The sequence below is a fragment of the Capra hircus genome, chromosome 10, assembly GCF_001704415.2.
Source record: "Capra hircus breed San Clemente chromosome 10, ASM170441v1, whole genome shotgun sequence".
NCBI classification, from domain to species: domain Eukaryota; kingdom Metazoa; phylum Chordata; class Mammalia; order Artiodactyla; family Bovidae; genus Capra; species Capra hircus.
In genome coordinates this window covers 26522044-26543993 of record NC_030817.1, presented here as the reverse complement: position 1 = coordinate 26543993, position 21950 = coordinate 26522044, and the positions used below count along the sequence as shown (strand labels likewise).

Here is a 21950-nt window from a genome sequence, read left to right as displayed (position 1 = left end):
ATCCCCATGCATGGGAGTGAGGAGTCTTAGCCACTGGATCACCAGGGATATTCCCTCTTGTTGCTATTGAAGCAACCATTTGCCCTAGTACAGTTTCAAGTCCTTTGCTGAACCCTAAAAAGTATAGAAAGGTACCTTATAAACACTTCACAATTTGAGGGCTTTTCTTCTAGATGTTCATGATGTTAGCATTAGATAGAAACTTCCCTATTTCTGGATAGAGTTAATGTTACACAAGAAGCATAATTTGAACACAAACTGCCTTGAGTTGGCTTCAGTGGGACTGGGTGTAGGGACTCAGCAGAGACCTCATCTCTGCTCCCCTTTGCGTGGCAGCTCCTTCTCAGCTCTACTTGGTCTCCCGGAGCAGCTCCAGCCTGTTCCATCCTTGTGTCTAAGAGTGATGGGGCGGCTCTTGTTGGCCAGGGGATGAAATACAGTCATTTGTCCACACTTGGGTCCTCACCCACATCATCTCTACTGCGGAGAGTATGTTGGTCCTGAGGGATGTTGGAACAGTGCCAGAAGACTGGGAGCTCAGTAAACAAAAAGAAAGCTTTATATTACAGTTAGGTTCCCCTTTATCACTTCTCTGCAAATGACCCTGTGGCCCAGGCCCTAAGCCAAAAGAGAAATTTGGATGAGGAACTAAAGAATTACTGATATAATCTAATTTCCCTCACTTCTCTCCTCCACTCCATTAACATGCACCCTATTTCTTATAACTTTTTCCCAGGTAATGTAATCTGCTCTCTGCTTCCATATGGCTGTTAAGCATGTCAGGGTTTCTTTCTGCTTTGAGTGTAGGTTTTCTTCCCACTCCGCTATGACTCAGTAAATGAATCTTGGCTTAAGCCCTGCTCAAAAACCCACTTGCAAGAAGGCCACATGGACAAGCCCCAATTTTGTAGCTGAAACCCTGAGTTGACAAAGAAGGGATGGTTTTAGGAAGATTTGTTTTTGATGCTCAGAACTTGTTTTTGTGCACTTATTCTGAATTTTCCCATTTAGGTGGCTTGCAAAGGAGGGCAGCTTCCCCAGTTCTCTGATGCTCGCTGGCTTGTCTTTCAGGGGTGCAAATTGCCGGAAGGCACGCTGTGGTGGTCGGGCGCAGTAAAATCGTTGGTGCCCCAATGCATGACTTGCTTCTATGGAACCATGCCACAGTGACCACCTGCCACTCCAAGACTGCCAATCTGAACGAGGAGGTAAGGGATCCAGAGTGGAGTACAAGGGCTGTGTATGTGTGTGTGTGTGCACGCACACGTGCTCACATTTGCATGCATGTTCCCATGTGTGGTGGGGGTCCTTGCGTAATGGGAATAGCTAACATTTCAGTGCCAAAAATTGTCATGTACTTTACCTCATTATCTCATTTAACCCCTCTAACAATTCTATGATTCTTGTTTATTTTACAAGATGAAGAAACAAATTCAAGTTTAAAACTTGCCCAAATTTATACAGATTTTGTTCTGACTGTTTTTCTCCACCAGTCCATCCCGCGGTAGATAGCGGTTAGCAGTATAGGAACTGAGACTGACCCCTGGCTGCCAGATCCCGGATATGTGACGGGGTGGCCTCAGAGGTGGAGGTGTCTAGAGGAGGATGTGGACAGTGGTCTTGTAGACCTCAGTCACAGCTTGTTCTTGACACCTGGGCTCAGAAATTCTCATACAGACACATCCCATTGACAATGCAGTCTCGTAAACGTGGGGAGAGACCAGGAGAGGCCCTGCATCTCTTTAATCCTCCCCAAGCAATGCTCTGTGGAAGGTGGTAGTTCCCACATCCTGGGGAAGAGGCATGGAATTCAGGGACGTTGTTTCAGGCCTGTGGCTCTAAGACTATACGCCTCCCTACCTTGCAGGTTCTCATCAGGTTCCCCATTCAGTAAAATATCTAGTGAAAGGGGAGGTTTTGACATGTGTAGGAATGAGCACAGTATACAAAGAGCTGTCAGAGACTTTGCGGCCTGCATAAAATAGCAGATGACGAAGAAAGTCGTGTAAAACTTAGGGGTGTCCTTTCCGCGTCTACATTTTTTTTTAATGTGTCACTGTTAAGTTTCTGAAGTCAGAACCATCTTTTCCTAGATAAGTAAAGGTGACATCCTGGTGGTTGCAATTGGTCAACCTGAAATGGTGAAAGGGGAGTGGATCAAACCTGGGGCGATAGTCATCGACTGTGGAATCAATTATGTCACAGGTGAGTGTTGTGGGGAGGAAGGTGAAGCCTAAGCAAGAACCGTTTGTCCCGTTTTAGGCTTGAAGTGTTAAGGTTCAGAGCGATTAGCCTGCCCTTGGGTGCCTGAAGTTAGTAGATGGCATAGTTGCCCCTTGGCAGGAATAAGCTGTGATTTTAGCCACTGTGCCGTGCAGTCCCAAGACGACCTAGAGGTGGGGTGGTGTTTAGTCATTAAGTCATGTCTAACTCCTGCGACCCCATGGACTAGCCCACCAGGCTCCTTTGTCCATAGGATTTCCCAGGCAAGAATAGTGGAGTGGTTGCCATTTCTTTCTCCAGGCGATCTTGTTAACCCAGGGATCAAACCTGGGTCTCCTGCATTGCACATGGATTCTCTATAGACTGGAGCCACCAGGGAAGCCTCAGCTTGAGTGGATTTTAGCAAAGGACAGTTAAAGTGTAGTGTGATCTTTACAAACTGCTCTGAAAGTACTCCAGGAGAGGGATACATAGTGCCAAGAGACCTCCAGTTAGGGCTTTGCAGAGGTGTTTGACCTGCACCTTTTCTAGACCAAGGATAACGCTAACTTTATAGTCATGTCTGTAACTGTCCTTGAATCCTCATCCCTAAATTACTCCCCATGGCCCTGTTTGGTTAGTAATGTTATCACCATTCTTCCTTCCTGCAGGCCTGAAACCTTTCAGTTTCCCTCCCAATCATTCCACGTATGGACCCATTTTTAAATTATGAATTTTTTTTCCCCTTCTATGGTCTCAGTGTCACCACTGAGCGTCCCCCTCTCCACCGGATGCGCTGCCATGAATATCTCCCTGGCTTCCCTACCGCCAGCTGCCTCCCACTCAGGTCCATCTGCGTGCTCTTGCCAGGTTTTGGGGGCTTGATGTGGACTTGTGAGCCTCTTTCTCCCAGGTCACCTGTCAGACTCCTCAGCCCCATGCTAGTTTCAGCCACCTCTGCGGCCTTTTTTCTCACATGCACTTTGTGAATACCTGTCTTAATTGTTGTAAAGTGGACCATGTCCCCCGCCTGCCCCCTACCCCCAACACATACCTGTTTTCCTTTGCAGCTCCTCTGCGTCTTTAGTGGAACAGGCTGTTCTCTGATGAAGTTTTCAAACATAAAAGCTGAAAGGACAGTTTAGTGATACTTGTGTACATACTTTGTGAGTTTAAAAAAGGAACAATTTTTAATCAAGCGATCATTTCTGTGCATTGGGCAGGCACCACCCCAGGTCTTGGGCTACACAGTCAAATAAAACTCATCTGTCATCTTCATTTTCAGCAACTTCCTGCCCACCCCTTCTCTGTCTGAAATGTCCATTCTTCCTTCCAAACCTTTGGAAGGTTTCCCTTCATCAAAAGAGGATCTCTCCTTTGAAAGTGCTTTTCTTCTCCCTCCCGTCCCACAGAACTTGGTGTTTCTCTCATCGTATGTGTCTCTTACTTTTTCTCCACTCATCTGCCCATGGGTGCCTCGGGGCAGTGGTCTCTGCGGTGTCATGTCCAGCTTGGGCTTGCTGACAGCAGGCCCTCATCTGCTGGATTGTTGAAGAGGGTTATAGCAAGAATATTCTTTTCTTCTCCCTTCCCAGCTCAAGTTTGAAATATTGACACTAAGCTGCCAGGAACATTAGTCACTGTCAAGCCTTCCGTTTTTAACCTCCCTCCCACTCTCGGTACCATGATTTTAAGACAGTAGCTCACAATTGATCACTCATTGTCTTGTAGTGTAATTATCTGACGAGTGATAAAGAAATTGCTCTCCTATAACTCCTCACTTCCAGTACTTGCAATGTGACATTCAGGCTCATTGTATTTAAAACCTTGCGTTTTCTCTAACATAGTTCTGCTGTTGGCTTTTTTCTGTTTTGGACTGAATTTGAGAGATGATGAAAGAAGAAAACCTGGGTAGGGTTCTTGAGTCTCACAGTTTGGCATGAAATGCTGACTTACACATGAAACTTACCTCCTGTTCACATTTATTCCTCACATAGAAGGTGAAATATGAATAGTCAAAGCAGTATCTTTCCTCCGGGTCACCTGTACTTTTTTCTGGTCCTGGGCATTTAGGTGAATAAGCATCAACAAGTCTGGATGTTACTGTTCCCCAAGGAGGGCAGGATTGCTGTTACCAATCCATGGATGAGCAGGGGGACCTAAAGACTGATATATGTATGGGCTTCCCTAGCAGCTCAGATGGTAAAGAATCTGCCTGCAATGCAGGACACCAGGGTTCTACCCCTGAGTCGAGAAGATGGACAGGGTTTCCTGGAGGGTGTAATGTGGTCAGTGGAAAAGTGACCACATTTGCAAATGTTCATTCTTAAAGCACCATGTTCCACAGCTAGGCCACTTCTTAGCTCATATTTTGATTATTTAAATCATTTGCATTGTCCATTCAGGGATAATGTCTTAAATCATTTTCCAAATTCAGGATGAATTAAGGTATGTGTTTTTTTGTTGTTGCGTTGTTTTTTTACGGGAATTTTTTTTTTTTTTTAAGATTCAAGTGTAGAGAAGAAAGTGTTGGCCAGAGAAACATGTGAAAGTGTTCTTTCTGCTTGGCTTACTAAAGACCGTTTGAGAAGGGCTGGATTAATAGTGCTTTATTTGGCAGGGTTATAAAAGTGGGAACAGATTCCTTACTGCCCCCTCATCCAGTCTCAGTCTATTTAGTGTAATGGTTCTATGCTGAACCTTGTTACTAGGATCCCCAAATTACACACGAAGGACTTAAGGTTCAGCTGGGTCTTTTTTTTTTTTCCATTCTGTCAGGCTTGTGGGATCTTAGTTCCCCAACCAGGGACTAAACCTGTGCCCCTACAGGGGAATCACAAGAGTACTAACCACCGGACCTCCAGGGAATTCCCTCAGCTGATCTTAAGTAGTTTTGTGCTAATAGTTCCTGATGAAACAGAAATTCAGGGGCTGGGATAAGTAACCAAAATGTGTGTTGGTTACTGAAGCCGTACGCTTAGATCGAGACGTCACTTTTCCACTGACCACGTTACAACCTCCATGAAACCCTGTCCATCTTCCCGACCCAGGGTAAAACCCTGGTGTCCTGCACTGCAGGCAGATTCTTTACCATCTGAGCTGCTAGGGAAGCCCATACATATATCAGAGGCACTCAAGCCAGCCCTGATAGTGTTTGAAGAAGGAGCAGAGCTGAGCTCACCCAGTTCAGCATTAAGTTGTTCAGTCATTGATACATTTCCTGTATGTATGGAGAAACACAGGAAGAAAGGGACTAACATTTATAGATAGAAGGAGGTGTAGGGGTATTTTTAGCTGACTTCGGTGTTAGAAAGTTGAAACCTATACAAAAGGCAGCGCTGAATTGTATTTCCTTGGCATCTTGAAACAACCTTTGTGGTTATGGTAGGAAATGTTCTCCTGTTGCCATAACTTGTTGCCTTATAATCTAGAAACCTGAAACCATCGCAAGGATATCTGTCCCCTGCCTCCCTAGAGTATGTATAGAAAATATGTATCTAGAATGGGTGGGGAAGGAAATGGCAACCCACTCCAGTACTCTTGCTGGAGAATCCCATGGACAGAGGAGCCTGGTGGGCTACAGACCATGGGGTCACAAGAGTCGTACACGACTTAGCGACTAAACCAACCGCCACATCTAGAATGGGAAGAGAAACCCTTATGTTTGGAGAATTTTTTTTTTTTTTTCCAGTTTCAAGAAACACAATTTCTTGAGTCTTCACAAGCCTCTGAAATAGGTAGTGTTCATCCTTCTTTGCCCCTTCTGACTTTTCATGAGTCAGGAGCCCATAGGGGCTGAGGACTCGAGGTTCATGTAAGAGTTGATCCTAGAGCCGAGATCACTTAATTCTGGGTTTTTGGCTGAACCTAAGCAATGGCACCCCACTGCAGTACTCTTGCCTGGAAAATCCCATGGATGGAGGAGCCTGGTGGGCTGTAGTCCATGGGGTCGCTAGGAGTTGGACATGACTGAGTGACTTCACTTTCACTGTTTACTTTCATGCATTGGAGAAGGAAATGGCAACCCACTCCAATATTCTTGCCTGGAGAATCCCAGGGACGGGGGAGCCTGTGGGCTGCTGTCTTTGGGGTCGCACAGAGTCGGACATGACTGAAGCAACTTAGCAGCAGCAGCAAGGCTTTCTTTCTTATTTCTGGTGTTCTGTTCAAAAAGATGAAATGGCTAAGATCCTACCAGGTCCTGCCTGGAAGCCTTAGAGCCTCAAGGTCTAGCCCTGTCCCCAGCCCATCCCAGAAGTGCTCTGAAGCCAAGTGTAGGATGTGCTTCGTGTGTGAGCAGTGATGCATCGTGGGATTTTTGTTCTCTTGAATAGCTATTCTTTGCTGCTGAGATTCTTAGTTGTTCTTGTATCCTTTTAAGGGGAGTGTAATTATATTCTTTGCTTTCTGCATACATTTAAGTAGCTGCTCGTCTTTGGAATTGGATGTTGAATTGTTCCTCCAGCTCATGCCTGGAGCTTACCAAATGCTGACAGTTGCTGTAGAAACCGTATCTAGCAGCTGTGATATAGTTGGAGCCTTGTGCACCCAAAAAATTCCTTTGAAGGCCTTGGCAAATTAACATTTTAAAAGGTGCTTATTATATACTGGGTGGTTGGCTGTAAGAATACAAAACAGTTGGTATCTTATTTGCCACCTGACAGATGACAAAAGGATTCTCCTGGTTCTGCAAAACCACTTAAGCATCTTGGGGAATTTTGCAGGTAGAGTAAATCTCTCCCTAGGAAATAGCAAATACCTGTTACCCCACAGCTTTTTAAAAGTAAAGTAGGCACTTGACCCAGATGAGACAGCAACTCCTAAACTCAACTAAGTTTTTGGAACAAGCTATTTTCATAATAATTGATCACATAACTTAGAAATAAATACCAGGATTGCGATTCTGAGGCTGGCCTTTGATTTTTTTTTTTAAAAACCTCCTTGACCAGATGATACAAAACCAAGTGGGAAGAAAATTGTGGGTGATGTAGCGTACAAGGAAGCCAAGGAGAGGGCAAGCTTCATCACCCCTGTTCCTGGTGGCGTCGGGCCCATGACAGTGGCGATGCTAATGCAGGTGCGTGTGGGTGCAAGTTTCTATAATAGTTGTACAAAACTGATAGAATTCTAGGGAGTGCATTTCTCTTCAAGCAGAAATGTCATAGAACCTACTCAAAATCTGAGTAAGGATGTGACTATTTTGAAGAAAAAAAGGAAATAAAAGACCAAAGAAGTAGAATCAGGCATATGAATAAAGGGAATCAGGGGTAGCATGATTCTGATTTCCTCTGGAATGTGATAACTTCAGGGGGAAAAAAACTGTATAAACACCCTAGCTTTGCTCAGTCTGTTTTGGCTTATTGCCCTTCGTAACACACACCAGCTGAGGGGGGCGAGGCCCACAGCCCAGGGCGTCCCAGCTGCTCGTAGACTCTGGCCTACAACTGAAGCGTGTTAATAATCGGATCATGAAGCTGTTCATTTTGTGATTGAACTTGAGTGACCAGGATTAAGAATTGAGGTGGAGGTTAAAAAAGTCATCACCTCTTCTCAGTTCTGTCTGTGTCATTTTGTTTAGAGCACAGTAGAGAGTGCAAAGCGCTTCTTGGAGAACTTTAAGCCAGGGGAGTGGATCATCGAGTATAACAAACTTAACCTGAAGACGCCCGTGCCAAGGTAAAATAGTTTACTGTTTAAAAACTCCGTGGATTGTTAGGTTTTTAACTGATGGTTAATGTGTATGCCCCTTCTGAAGGGGGTTGGAGTGAGTCATTACTACGATGGGATTAATAAAGGTTGATTCGTATTTTCTGTATTTCTTCTAAGTGACATTGATATATCACGGTCTTACAAGCCAAAGCCCATTGGTAACCTGGCTCGAGAAATTGGTCTGCACACTGAAGAGGTAGAATTGTACGGTGAAACCAAGGCAAAAGTTCGGCTCTCAGCGCTGGAACGGCTGCAGCACCAGCCTGATGGGAAATATGTGGTGGTAACCGGGTATGACTTTTGTCCATTTGCCAATTGAATCTTAATACTGATTGTTATTACCAGAGGTTGCATTTGCACTTAGCGTGTATTTGTGGAGGTCCTTTTAATTGGGTTGGGCATTTTCATATGTCTTTATTGCTTTGATCCTTATAGCAACCTTGTGATTTAAGAGTAGATTATAACCCTGCAGAGATGAGAAAATTTCTAAAAGTCATTCATCTAGTAGGTGGAAGAGGTTTGAGTCTTAAAACCTGATCTTCAGATGAAAGTGCCTTTCTTTTTACTCCCAAATCATTAATTCCTTAGATCTGTTGAGCATTCATCTATATTTTTGTTTTACTAAGTTAAAAGCTAGTTTTTGAGACTAAAATTGAGAAATTATGTAAGATTATAGCATTGTCTCTTACAAGGTAAAGTATATTTGCCCCTCACAGTCAGAAGAGCTAAAATGCAGGAGGTTTTTTTTTTTTTTAAACTGGGAGGAAGTTACAACTAAGATTCTTGGAAAAGATCCCTTTCGTGTCTTTCATCTTTCTGATTATTCAGACTAAGACTCATTCTCTAGGATCTGTTAGATCTGACCTACTGATACACATGAATTTAATTTATATAAACTTAATTTTCCTTTTCTGCTTTCATCTTGAAGAATCACTCCAACACCCCTGGGAGAGGGGAAAAGCACAACCACGATTGGCCTGGTGCAGGCCCTCGGCGCCCATCTCCATCAGAATGTCTTTGCGTGTGTGCGACAGCCTTCTCAGGGGCCCACCTTTGGGATAAAAGGTATTTTTAAAAAATTATTTATTTTCAATTGGAGGAAGAATAAAATGTATAAATGGGACCGGACTTGGGTGGCCAGAGGGCACCTGCCTCTCCTTTAGTCCTCTGGCCCACTTGGCCCATGAACATCTGAGGGGGTGGTGGTCTTCAACTCGTTTAGACACTAGATGTGGCTTCATACACCCCCATCATGGTACTTCTGCTGAAAGCTTTCATCATTTCACCCCAATTCCTACTATCACTGTCTGACACCACACAGGGATTCCTGGATTGGGTGATACATAGCCAGGAGTGCTTTTATGTGACTGATAGTCGATTGTCATAGTAACAAGTAAAGGTAATCATAACTGCTTCCCAGGGGTTTCCCAGGTGGCACTAATGGTAAAGAATCCACCTGCCAGTTTAGGAGATGCAGGAGATACGGGTTCAATCCCTGGGTCAGCAAGATCCCTGGAGGAGGAAATGACAACCCACTCTTGCCCGGATAATTCCATGGGCAGAGAAGTCTGGCTAGCTAATGTCCATGGGGCTGCAAAGAGTCAGACAACAGCAACTGAGCACACAGTCACAACTGCTGATCACCATGCTGACTTTTCTGGAGACAAAGACAAACCGTACAGATGTTTCACACTGAGAGAATAAGAGAAGCCTACACTTGTTGAGTATTAGGCTTCATGCTAGGTTTTTTGCTAAGCAGTTTATGCCTATTGTAAGATAGTTTTATCACCACTTACAACAGTAACAGCTGGAATTCAGAGGAGCTTGGTCAAGGCACTATCATCGAGTACCAGGGAGAGCCCCCACGTCTATCTCAAGCTCTAAGATAATACCATCAATGCAGTGTTTCTTCTAATGAGATGAAAGCACAACATCAGTAACTGTATTTCACTCTCAGTGTTTGGTAGCAGCAATACTCCAAACATGTTCTTGTAATTAAAATTAAATTTTTATTAATTATAATGGGTTAGCTCAGAGTTAGCTTCATCATTTGCTTGGTGATAGGGTATCATATATTCTCCTTACTCTCATGATTACTACAAATGTTGATATGGGTACACCTTTGCCCTTCTTCAGCCTGTTGTTTAGCTGTAAGTCTGTTGACTTAGTTCTGCTTTTGAGCTTGTCTTAACAACTCCCTTTTAGCTCAGAATGAGCCTTTTCCTGTTTATTGAACCTAGTATGGGCCAGCAAAAATCTAGCACTTAGGCTGTTTTCCACCATATGTGTCCTATTTAGGAAGAATTGCAGTCTCTGTGTTTATGTTGGTGTGTGTATTTTAAATATTCCTTTTTTTAAAATGCCAGAATAGCAGTTATGAGGGTAGGAAATTGAACAGGTTTGTCTTTATGTAACCGTCGGCTGGGTTTTTTAACAAATGTTAGGAATCACAGGGAACCTGTTTTTAAAGATAATGAGTAGGTATGTATGTGTTCATGGTTTTGTCAGTTAGAGTCACATTTCAGCTGAGAGACTATTCAGCATGAACAAGAGCAAGTGGTTTAGTCTGGTAAAGAAAATTAAGAAGCACTTGATCAAATCTGTCCAAATGTTTGTAAAAAGTAAATAGATAATACAGTAAAGAAAATTAAGAAGCACTTGTTCAGATCTATCCAAATGCTTGTAAAAAGTAAATAATACTTGGTAAAGAAAATTAAGAAGCACTTGTTCAAATCTGTCCAAATATTTGTAAAAAGTAAGTAAATAATACGCGAGGCAGTTACAAAAAGCGATTTGCTTTCATTTGATTTTCAAGTTGTGAAGAAGCGTGCTTAACATGAGTTCTCACCCTTGACCTGTCCTCTAGGTGGCGCTGCAGGCGGTGGCTACTCTCAGGTCATTCCTATGGAAGAGGTAATGCAGTCCAGGATTTGGCTGAATCAGACCTTTTGTTATAGCTTTTCCTTCTTGGAATTAAAGTCTGTCACAGAGATCTTAGTAGAGAAATGACTCATTTGCTCAGCAGAAGCAATATGTAGAAGAAAAACATCTTAATTTGTAAACTTCTGAACAGCTTACTTTTTGATATGACAAGGACTTCAAAGCCTGGCTTTCAGTGGAAATAACGTTAAGCAAGCGATCAGATGTGGCATGAGAGAGGGGAAAAGCAACATGCAGTGAATTCAAAGTGATAACCACAGAAGTGGGAACAGCATACGGGAGTGGAGCTCCAGTGCACTCCTTGCTCACTGTTGAAAGCTCACGAGTGTCCTTTCTCACCCAGTGTCGCTGTTGATCCCAGGTCTCTTAGGGAAGGTCACAGTTCCCTCTAAGGACAGATAGTCATTTGCTCTCGAGGGCTGTTGGGTGTTTGCCCACTAGTTGTGCCCCCATCAGTTTTCCATTGGCTTTACCATAGGGATAGGTTTGGTCGTGATAGGTTGACTGTTGGAAAGATACAAAGAAGTTTTAAGACTGATGTGGCTTCCACCCTATTGTAGTTTAATCTCCACCTCACTGGTGACATCCATGCCATCACTGCAGCTAATAACCTTGTGGCCGCAGCCATCGATGCCCGTATGTTCCATGAAGAGACCCAGACAGACAAGGTAGGCTGCTCAGACCCCACAGACACTTGCAGAAGGTTTGAATTAATACTGGGCCAGTGGGTGCTGATAATGCAGGTAGCAAGGCAATGGGGTTCTTTTCACTTAAAAACTCTTGCACTCCTTTTCTTTAAGGCTCTTTTTAATCGTTTGGTGCCATCAGTAAATGGAGTGAGAAAGTTCTCTGATATCCAAATCCGGAGGTTGTGGGTAAGCCTTCTCCTTGTTCTTTTTTGTTATTATGTGAAATTAGGTGATTGATGTTCTCCTTAGAGTAGCCTATTTTGGACAGGTTCATTTAGTAATCATAAGGTCATGATATACAAGTGGAGATTGGTGGCAGAAGTTATTTCTCATTTTTCTGTGAGTTTCTAGTGAAAAAAGCAGAAATCTGACAGCCTGCCCTCAGCTAAGAAAAAGAATGACACTTCCTTTACAGCATGGGTGTAGGAGTCAGGATGCCAGCATGGCAGCTTCTGGAGTTTCAGTACTTGCTCATCCCAGCATTGGGAGCTTAGCAAGATTATTACTTCTGTATTTTATTTGAATCTCTAATGCATATATATAGTTACTAAACATACACTGTACTGTATGACCCAGAAATTCTACTTCTAGGTATTTACCCAAGAGAAATGCAAACTTTTATGTGTATTCATATAAAAACATGAATTTTTTTAGCAGCTCTATTAATAATCTGCAAAATCTAGAAACAACCCAAATGGCCTTCAGTGAATGAATGGATAAACAAACTGGTACATCTGTACCATGAAGGAATGAATGAACTGATACAACAACTTGAATGAATCTCAATGAATCTCTTATGTTTTGTGGAAGAAAATGTCTCAAACGGTTGCATACTGTATGCTTGCATTTATTTATATGACATTCTCAAAAGACAAAGCTATAGTGATGGAGAATAGGTCAGTGGGTGCCAGCAGTTACGGGTCAGGGAACAGTGCGACTATAAAGGGGTAGCCCAAGGGAATTTAAAAAATAAAACTCAAAAGTATATTCCTGTGTTACTTTTACATATGAAAGAAATATTGTACATCTATAAATATTAGACTGCCTGGCACATGTAAGCATTCAGTAATTGGTATGTGCTGCCTTGTTATCAATAGTAGTTATACTCACCTGACTTTTAATTTTTTGCAACTTATATTTTGGTGCTGTAAGAATAGTACACAAGCTCCTCTGTACCCAGATGCAGTAATTATTTGCATTTTGCCCTACTTGCTTTATAATGCTGTCACATTTATGCATATGCATTTTTCTCTAGACATGAGAAAAAGTGACTTTTACACAGTTTGATATTGCTTAGCTTCTCTTGTTTTCACACCTCCCAAAAAATACTATGCAGAAGGTAAGTCAGCTGCTACCTTGTTATGTCAAAGAATTGTGTTCTGCAAGTATGGTGGAAAGAGCAAGCAACTGATCTTAGCCTTCGTTGGTGGAACTTTCTGTCAGTGTGTGGGGAGGGGCTGGACTCAGTGTTTAAATGATCCTTTAAAAAGCTCTAGGGTTTGAAGACGAGGGATTTGTCCATGGCCACAGAACCGCTCGACAAGTTAGAACTAGAACATTGGTCCCCTGTTTCCTGGTTGCCAAACTTTCTCTCTTGAACTTCGTTATCTCAGTCTAACCCCTTAGCTTAGTCAAGAGTCGGTTGTCAGGACTTCCCTGGTGGTCCAGTGGCTAAGACTCCATACTTCCAAGGCAGGGGATTTGGGTTCGATGCCTGGTCAGGGAACTAGATCCCACATGCTGCAACCAAGAGTTTGCATACTGCAACCAAAGATGCCACAGTGAAGATCAAAGATCCTGCATGCCACAGCTAAGACCCAATGCAACCAAATAAATAAATAAGAGTGGATTATCAACAGCAGATTCTCAACTTAGTGACTGAGGGTTTTGCTGACCTCTGTAAACAATATCTTGTTGCAGGCTTATGAGGCTGTTTGACAAGCCAGTGAGCACCAACTCTGAAAACACACCTGAGGTTTGAAAACAAAGTCCTTTTGGCATAGGAAGGAAACTATGGAAGGAGTAGGGCTTGCTGGGGCCACTCAGCTTTACTAAGAGTTATGAGAAAAGGAGAGGATGTTTTAAAGGAATTTTCCATTTCAGGATGTGACCACGGTACACAATGTAAATAGACAAATTTCCAAGTTCCATGGGGAGGAAGAGACAAAGCTTTCTTGTACCTTTTGAAACAGTAAAAAGGCAGTAAAACAATAGGGCTACTTCAAAAGCATGTACTGTGCTAGAGCGATGTCTTTTCTTTTCCTCTGCATTGAAAAGACTATTTATCCCTTTATATATTTCAAAAGATTAGCATATTATTATTTAAAAAAACATTAAAAGTGATTTCCATTGATTTTTATTGCTTGTTACTTGTTTTGGCCATTTCTGATTTTGTAATTGACTTGGGCTTCTCAGTTGTTTGATTGAAAACGCTTTGCACTTCTTTTCAATATGTTTGCATATGGTGAGTTAATATGACATGTTTTGGTCACTGTGCTTACATAAGGCTTTGGTTTAGGGAAATGCCTCTGGTGTTCAGTAATAGGGACAAATGTGTTACTAATGCCTTGGTACATGTGTGAGTGGTATTAATAAAGATTTAGCTAAAGGGATCATAATTTGCCCTTCTGAATTTAACATGGTTTATATTTCCTAGAGGGGACCCTACCTGGAGCTAGGGATAAAAATCTTTTTTTAATTTTATTTGCTTTGCTTTGTCTTATTTTTAATTTTTTTATCTCTTCAGAGACTAGGCATTGAAAAGACTGACCCTGCCACACTGACAGATGAAGAGATAAACAGATTTGCAAGATTGGACATTGATCCAGAAACTATTACTTGGCAAAGAGGTACCAGAGCAGGGCGTACGCCCCGTTGGTTCAGTTATGCTGCACACCCCATGCCCTCCCTAAAAGGTCGTAAAACGGGAGGTCCAGAGCTTGGGTGTTCTCGTGTTCATGGTTAAGGGCTGACCAAGATGGCAACTTACTCCTTTTCCTGGCCACCTCTACCGGTCTCTCTCCTTATTAGCTGTAATCAAACCTCCTTTTGTTTGGTCAGTTGGACATTTTGCTGGCTCTTCAGTGTTCATTGGTGTGAGGATGGTTTTAAGGAAGTTCATGTATAAACCAGAAGTAACATTTTTGCAAGTTTCATTTTATACAGCAAGTTTTGGTGTCATGAAGTAGAGAAGTAATGTTTAATCACTTCTTGAATCATGTTGCCCTTTATTCTTAGAATTCTTGTCTGGCATAAGTGACTTGATTTTTCTTGTAGCTCTGGAGCTTGCCAACTCATTTATACCTCATTTTGTTAAACTTTCTTTTAACAAAGTAGGTAGCCTTGAAGGTCTAAACATTTAGCAAGTTGATGAGTGAGTTGCCTGGTTTCCCTGCCATATGTTGCCTTTCTTTATATCAGCCAGCATGGCTTAGTTTTTTATTTTGTACCAATAGTGCATCCATCCAAACTCTATCACTACTGAGAAGGAATTTTTATCCAGGTGCACAGAATGCAGCTAACAAGTAATTTATTGACTGTTTTTTTAATTGTCATTGGCTCAATAACTGTGCTAGCTAATGGCATTTTTAAGGTAACTCTCTTAACATCTAAAACTACTGATATTTCTCTTCCTTTGTTTCAGTAGCTTTAACCCTATGTATAATACTTTGTGAAGAATAAAGATCCAGTTTGAAAATTTGGTATCTCCTTCACTTTTCCTTTGCTTTATTTGTAATTTCATGCTTTCTGAGAAGGTAGAAATAGACAAGGGAAAAAATAGATCATACCCATTGGCTGTTTTCTACATAGAAATTAGATACAAGGAACTTGACACTATTAAAAAAAAAAGGATAAGCTCCAACAACTCATGACATCCTTCACTGTCAAAATGGGGTTGTGTGTGTGTCTCCAAGTGCTGTACAAGACACTGCTTTTAGTGTTTAAATATGGTATTATGGGAAAAAATTGAGCATGTTATCAAGTACCTTAAAAATGCCTCTCCTCTGATCCACCCTAAAAGTATGAACTGGTTTGCCACTGTTGTTCATTTTGTGTTTTGTTGCTATTTTTGACATGTCATACAAAAAACAAAATTGGGAATACATTAAAATGCTCACCATAGTTAGACCTAGGCAGTGAGATTAAGAGTAGTTAGTAGGTTGATCTAAGCCATGTTTTCCAAGGGTATGCAATTGGATCGATGTTGTGTCATCAGAATGGAAACTATTCCATCTACACATACTAAGGAAAGAGCAGGTGTGTCACCCAGCCTGCTTCAGAAGGCCTTGCCCTTGCCCTGTGTTTATGGCCCTTGTGGTTCTCAGAGTTGTGTAAAATCAGTGAGTCATCCCATGGAACAGCACAAACCTTGGCCTTTTGAAACAGTGACCTGCTCTGTTTTCTGTGGAATTTGGAATATGCTTTGAAACAAGAGTCCAGATTTCTAGTTATTAATAATTGTTTGAATTCTCTAAAAAGCGTAGACACAGCCACTCTACAATCCTGTCCTTGATTACTGCACATTAACAGTACGTGAACATCATTTCTAAACTTGAACCCATATTCTAGCTTTACCATAAAATTTGAAATCAAATAGTCATTAAGTTAGATTTGTTGCTTTACAGTTCTGCGAGTTCCTTTAACTCTGTGGTCCTTTTTCCTTTCTGCTGTGTCTACTGTATCTTTCTTCTGCGTCTTCCCTTTCTCCTGTAGTGCTGGATACCAATGATAGATTCCTGAGGAAGATCACGATCGGACAGGCTCCAACGGAGAAGGGGCATTCACGGACGGTAACTGTTCCTTTCTAAGTAAATTAGTTCATGGGGACTGGATCCTTGCTGCTTCTCTCCTCCTCCGTCCTTTCTCGATCGATTGATTCTGCCGGGTGTTGTTCCGCCTTCTTCCTTTTAAAGTGGGAGCGAGTAGGTGTGTGGCATTGAGCGCTCTTGACAGCTTTTGCAGTAAATCCCATGTGTCACCTGTGTATTTTCCCCTAGCATTTTCTCCTAGAGGTGGAGAGCCGCCAATGAATATCCTTGCACACAAACTGATTAAAATTGTTTCTTTTTTGTGGCCATCTTACAGTACGTTTCTTTAGTGTGAGAGCTTCCGTGTCAGTCCTTGTATATTAGGGAAACCATAATCACATAAGCACAAGCTGCCTCCAGAGGGATTGTTGATTCTTCTAGGACTTTTATTTCTAAAAACTGTCTATTCAAAGTCTTGGAATACTTAATTACAAACTTTTTTGCTCTTAGGGGATTATTTATTTTCATTAAGTTCTTCATATGCTGTTCTTTTATTCTGTCCTTTTAAGTTATTTGTTTAAGCCTAGGATGTAAAGAGAATCCACACTTCTGGGTTTAACACAGTTTTCCTTATTGTGTCTTTTCCCTGCCAACAGGCTCAGTTTGATATCTCTGTGGCCAGTGAAATCATGGCTGTCCTGGCTCTCACCAGTTCTCTAGAAGACATGAGAGAGAGACTGGGCAAAATGGTGGTGGCGTCCAGCAAGAAAGGGGAGCCCATCAGTACTGAGGATCTGGTGGGTCCTGGGGTGATTCCTCTGGGTCTGTATTCCCAGCCTCTCTCAGCAGCTACCGATAACACAAACTATGGTGTAGTTAAGATACTGCAATTAACTAATAAAGTCATATGATCTTTTTACTTAGTAAATAAATATGAAGTTCATAAAAAACACTTCCACAGAGAGTGACAGGCAGTGTGCTCCAGTAGCAGACCAGTTTTCAGGTGGTCTGAGCATTTATATTCAACCTGTGAATATTTCCAAGAGAGGGTGTCTGACTTCAGTTTCAGAGAGCATCAACAGTCCCAAGTCTGTCCCTTAGAGCTGAGCTTAGAGTCCCACCCCGGCCCCTCCCTGCAACAGGCCTCCTTGCACAGAGACCTGTCATCATGAGGCTCATTGGCCCCATATCCACACTGATGACCATATTGGAAACAGCTCAACCAGGTCTTCTAATGATCCTACTTGGCTAGTTGTCCACGTCAGGATTATTTCTGAACTGTCTACATGGTAATATGAAGTTTGAAATGAGATAATCTCTAGATTAATTTTTAAAAAGCCTATTTGTGTTGACACACACCAGAATGGTTGGTCTATAATTAGTGGTATGTCAGATGAATTCAGAAAAAGGGGGAAATACTAATTTTTTTGTTTTCACAGTTTCTGTATGTAAGAACAAAAATTGCTTTAAATTTTTACAAACTCATGGAAATTGAAATCTATAGCTTTATCTTACATTGATACCAGTTTGTTCATCCATGGTTGGATGGCTTAAAAGATGGTCCTGATATATAAGAGTTGATGTTGAACTCCTGGGTAAATTTCAGTTTAAGGTACAGGACGTGCATGCATGCTAAGTCGCTTCAGTCGTGTCCAACTCTTTGCAACCCTATGGGCTGTAGCCCATCAGACTCCTCTGTCCATGGGATTCTCCAGGCAAGAAGACTGGAGTGGGTTACCATGCCCTTCTCCAGGGTACCTTCCCAACCCAGGGATCAAACCCATGTCTCCTGCAGCTCCAGCATTGCAGGTAGATTTTTTTTTTTTTTACCACTGAGCCACAGGAGAAGCCCCATGTTAAATCTGGAGAAGCCCCAAGACACACGTTAAATTTGGTTTACAGCCATTTCAGTCCAGACACCACAGAGTTACCTATACTTCAGCATTCTAGGAACTAGCGTTTTCATGCTGTCTAAAATGGATTCCCCACATGGATCAGTAACCAGAGCTTCACTGAGAGGCTTGTTTCCAGGATTACATATTTCTCCAGAACTTACATATGAATGTCATTTTCATTCTCTATTCTCCTTTAAGGTAATTGGTAGCTTATAAGTACATGAATGACTGGTCTAGTTTAGGTAAAAATAATCATTAGTCCAAGATGGCCAAAAATGGAAGACCTAAGAATGTTGAATTTTGGCTTCAAAAGGGAGGTTTTTTCCTGGTGGGAATTAACCGTTCGTGCCTTTGTTTTGTAGGGAGTGAGTGGAGCATTGACGGTCCTTATGAAGGACGCCATCAAGCCCAATCTCATGCAGACATTAGAGGTGAGCAGAATGACTCCCGCCGTCCTGGACTGGTTGGAAAGCACAGTGTCCCTAGAGAGACACTTCTTTTCCTGATCGTCTCTTTATTCCCATTCTTCTCACAGTTATGACTGGGACTTCACTGAAATATAAAAAGAGGTGGCTTCATACTTGCCCTTTTTCTTTTGGATGCCAACTGATTTTGGTTCCCCTTGACCGAATGATCCCTTTTGAAGCAGGATTGGCAGCTTCGCTCACCATGTCTTGATTTCCGCAGGGCACTCCAGTGTTTGTTCACGCTGGGCCGTTTGCCAACATCGCACACGGGAATTCCTCCATCATTGCAGACAGGATTGCACTCAAACTTGTCGGTCCCAAAGGGTTTGTAGGCAAGTACTTTTGCAAAATCAGTGATAGACCATTTTTCTTTCAGTATCAAGGGAGCTGGGGTAGCATTTTTACAGTTGCTTTTGTGCTTACAGTGACTGAAGCAGGATTCGGAGCAGACATTGGAATGGAAAAGTTCTTCAACATCAAATGCCGGTATTCTGGTCTCCGCCCGCACGTGGTGGTGCTTGTCGCCACCGTCAGGGCTCTGAAAATGCACGGAGGTGGCCCCACGGTGAGAATCAGGGATTCGAAGGGTCTGATTCTCAGACGTGTTCTGGAGGCTAAAGGGAAGCTGATGACTCCTGCCTGTTCCTTCATTAAGCTGCTCTTACCCTTATGGTTATTAGGGTACCAAAGCAGGGCACGTCCAGATGGCTCTCGTGCTGGCCGTCTCATCACTCACAGGTAGTCCCAGCTCTTGGAGAGGGCCAAGTTTGCCCTCGTGGCCTACCTTTCTGAGGAAAACACCTGACGATATCCAAACCCCTCCAAGGACATGTGCTTGGCTATATTTACCGAAAAACTCCTTTCTGTTTGGACTGTTCTTTTTACATCTGAGTCCCATTCCCTCTAATGGTGCTGCTGGCAGCTAGCCAGCCAAACCATTTAGCTTGAGATGGAGGTCAGCGTGCCAGGCAGGACTGCTAACAGCCCGGGCTGGGGAGAAGAGGTGGAGAAGGGCAGGTATGCTGGGACTCCCTCCAGTGATGGGGAAAACAGGTGAGCACGGCTTTCCTTCGGCTCTCCTGAAACTGTGCTTTCCTCTATGCACACTGCTTAGAAATTGTACTTTTTGCTCTATTTTTGGGCTTCCCAGGTGGCTCAGATGGTAAAGAATCCACCTGAAATCCAGGAGACCCAGTTTGATCCCTGGATCGGGAAGAATACCTGGAGAAGGGAATGGCAGCCCACTCCAGTATTCTTGCCTGGAGAATCCCATGGACCGAGGAGCCCGGTGGGCTACAGTTTGTGGGATAGCAAAGAATGAGACACAACTGAATGCCTAACACTATCACTGTTGTAACCTTTTCTTTAGCATGTACATGGGAAGATACGGCTCTCTTTTTCAGGAATTAGTTGATGAAGTATTTAAATTCCTATCCTCTGGGAGCTGGTCTTGTAGCTTGAGCAGTAAGACCTCCCTCATCTGCAGAAGAAAATCATTGTTTCTTAGTGTAGTGATCAGGGCTTTTCCTGATAGAGCAGTTCTCAAGAATGTTGCCCTCAGACCTTCCTGACACACTTACAATTATTAAAGGCCTAAAAGAACTTTTGTTTAGGTGAGTTGTGTCTATTGATATTTACCAAAGTAGGAATTAAATTTTAGCACAAATATTAACATAATTAAATGCTTACATAAATACTTTTTTTAAGTTACTCTATTTTCCAAAACAACATTTGGGCATTGTATGTTTTTCAGATCTCTTCAGTGTTTGGCTTAATCGAAGACTGCTGGATTCTCATCTTTGGCATTTGATCTGTTGTGATGTCACATGTCACATAATCTGTGGGCAAATCTGTTGTAGACTTCCTGAGGGAATGAGAGTGAAAGAGCCATAATATCTTAGGGTTATGGAAGTAGTCCTGACCTCTTGGACCCCGGGAAAGGTTTAGGTCCCCACTAAGGGGAGAACCACCACCGCCACAGCCCAGCACACCTCTCCGGTCCTCCGCGTCCTGTGGCCCTCCTAACCCAGGATGTCCCTTTCCGCTGGGCTGCAGGACGGACTCCCTTTCTCTTCCTCATCATAACCAGCGTTTCTCCTCTTCTATCCCCTCACTCATCCTCACGCCATTGCACCTCCCTTCCTCCTGATCTCACGGTCTGAGGAATCATGTGGGTGTGTCACCTGGCCGCACCGAGAGAAGAGCTTTGCACACAGCTCTGTCAAGAGGCTGGCCCGCTGCTCCCGTACCTCCTGGAGCCACGTGAGGCCCAGAGCGTGGGATCAGGTCCCAGCTTCATGCCCCGCCTCTCTGAGGCCCCTTTTGGAGTTGGAGCACCGTGGTGTCTCTGAGGAAAGGGAGCAGAGCACTCGGAAGGTTTCTTAGTCCATTGCCCAGCGGGGTCCCTGGGACCGGCGCCTGCACCCTCACACACTTCCCTGTGCATACAGTGGGTCCCACCAGGTACCTCTGTAACCGTAGAGGAAGAAAATCCTTGTGTGTTGTTTCCCTCTTGTTTGTACTGCTCACGTGCCCCAGTTCAGCCCCCACGCACCGAGTTCAGCTCCACAAGGTGTGGGCTGGCTTGGTGGACCAGCTCCTGAATACACTGCTGGGCGCATCTCAGACTCCACAGCGGACGTCTCAGGGTGGCTCTTGCAGGGCTGACAGCTGCCTTTTTCCCTATACTCAGCTCTACTTCCACCCCCGCTGCTGTGTGCTTCACTCGCAGGGAAACACATCGCTTCCCCCGCCCGCCTTCATAGATTCGTCCCTTCTCTCTTTAATTCAGTTCATGAAGGTCTCCCACCCTGCTCACAGTGGTGACTTGTTTTGTGCTGTAGTTTTGGTCATTTGCTCTAAATCCTTATGGCAGGAAATCGCTTTCTACTGCTGTATATCCTCCACCTCACCCCCCAGCCCCCACCCCAAGGATGCAGCTTCTGGCTTTGAACAGATGGCAAAGCATCGTTAGAAGCTAAAATTTTACTGTAAGTAAAAATGCCTCTGATTTTGCTTCTTTATCTTCCAGGTTACTGCTGGACTTCCACTTCCCAAGGCCTACATAGAGGAGGTAACTTCAGTCACTTCTCATCGCTTATCCTAGGGTGCACCACATTCCGAATCAGCATTTCTCAGCCTGGCATATCTGGAAATGAGTGGGCTGTCATATGACCCAGGGCTGTTCCTGGGAGCAAGGGGCCCATAGTGTGCTGAACAACTGTACCAAATGAAACAGGGAAGAAATGCCTCATAAAACAGTTGCCCACATAGGATATCGGTAAAACCACTCCCCTAGAC

The 21950-nt window shown here is 43.3% G+C and overlaps 1 protein-coding gene across 2 annotated transcripts in view; it reads left to right on the top strand.

Annotated features, from left to right (window-relative positions):
- Positions 1 to 21950, top strand: part of MTHFD1 (methylenetetrahydrofolate dehydrogenase, cyclohydrolase and formyltetrahydrofolate synthetase 1) — a 62102-nt gene that overhangs the window by 28167 nt on the left and 11985 nt on the right. For both annotated transcript variants that reach the window (XM_018054071.1, XM_005685970.3), the window contains exons 7-22: positions 1072 to 1208; positions 2094 to 2205; positions 7152 to 7279; positions 7781 to 7878; positions 8029 to 8202; positions 8840 to 8976; positions 10778 to 10824; positions 11412 to 11519; positions 11652 to 11726; positions 14287 to 14389; positions 16254 to 16330; positions 16945 to 17085; positions 18546 to 18614; positions 18871 to 18982; positions 19076 to 19215; positions 21682 to 21723. In XM_018054071.1, the coding sequence (XP_017909560.1) occupies positions 1072 to 1208; positions 2094 to 2205; positions 7152 to 7279; positions 7781 to 7878; positions 8029 to 8202; positions 8840 to 8976; positions 10778 to 10824; positions 11412 to 11519; positions 11652 to 11726; positions 14287 to 14389; positions 16254 to 16330; positions 16945 to 17085; positions 18546 to 18614; positions 18871 to 18982; positions 19076 to 19215; positions 21682 to 21723 (1700 nt within the window). The remainder of the gene's footprint in view (positions 1 to 1071; positions 1209 to 2093; positions 2206 to 7151; positions 7280 to 7780; positions 7879 to 8028; positions 8203 to 8839; positions 8977 to 10777; positions 10825 to 11411; positions 11520 to 11651; positions 11727 to 14286; positions 14390 to 16253; positions 16331 to 16944; positions 17086 to 18545; positions 18615 to 18870; positions 18983 to 19075; positions 19216 to 21681; positions 21724 to 21950) is intronic.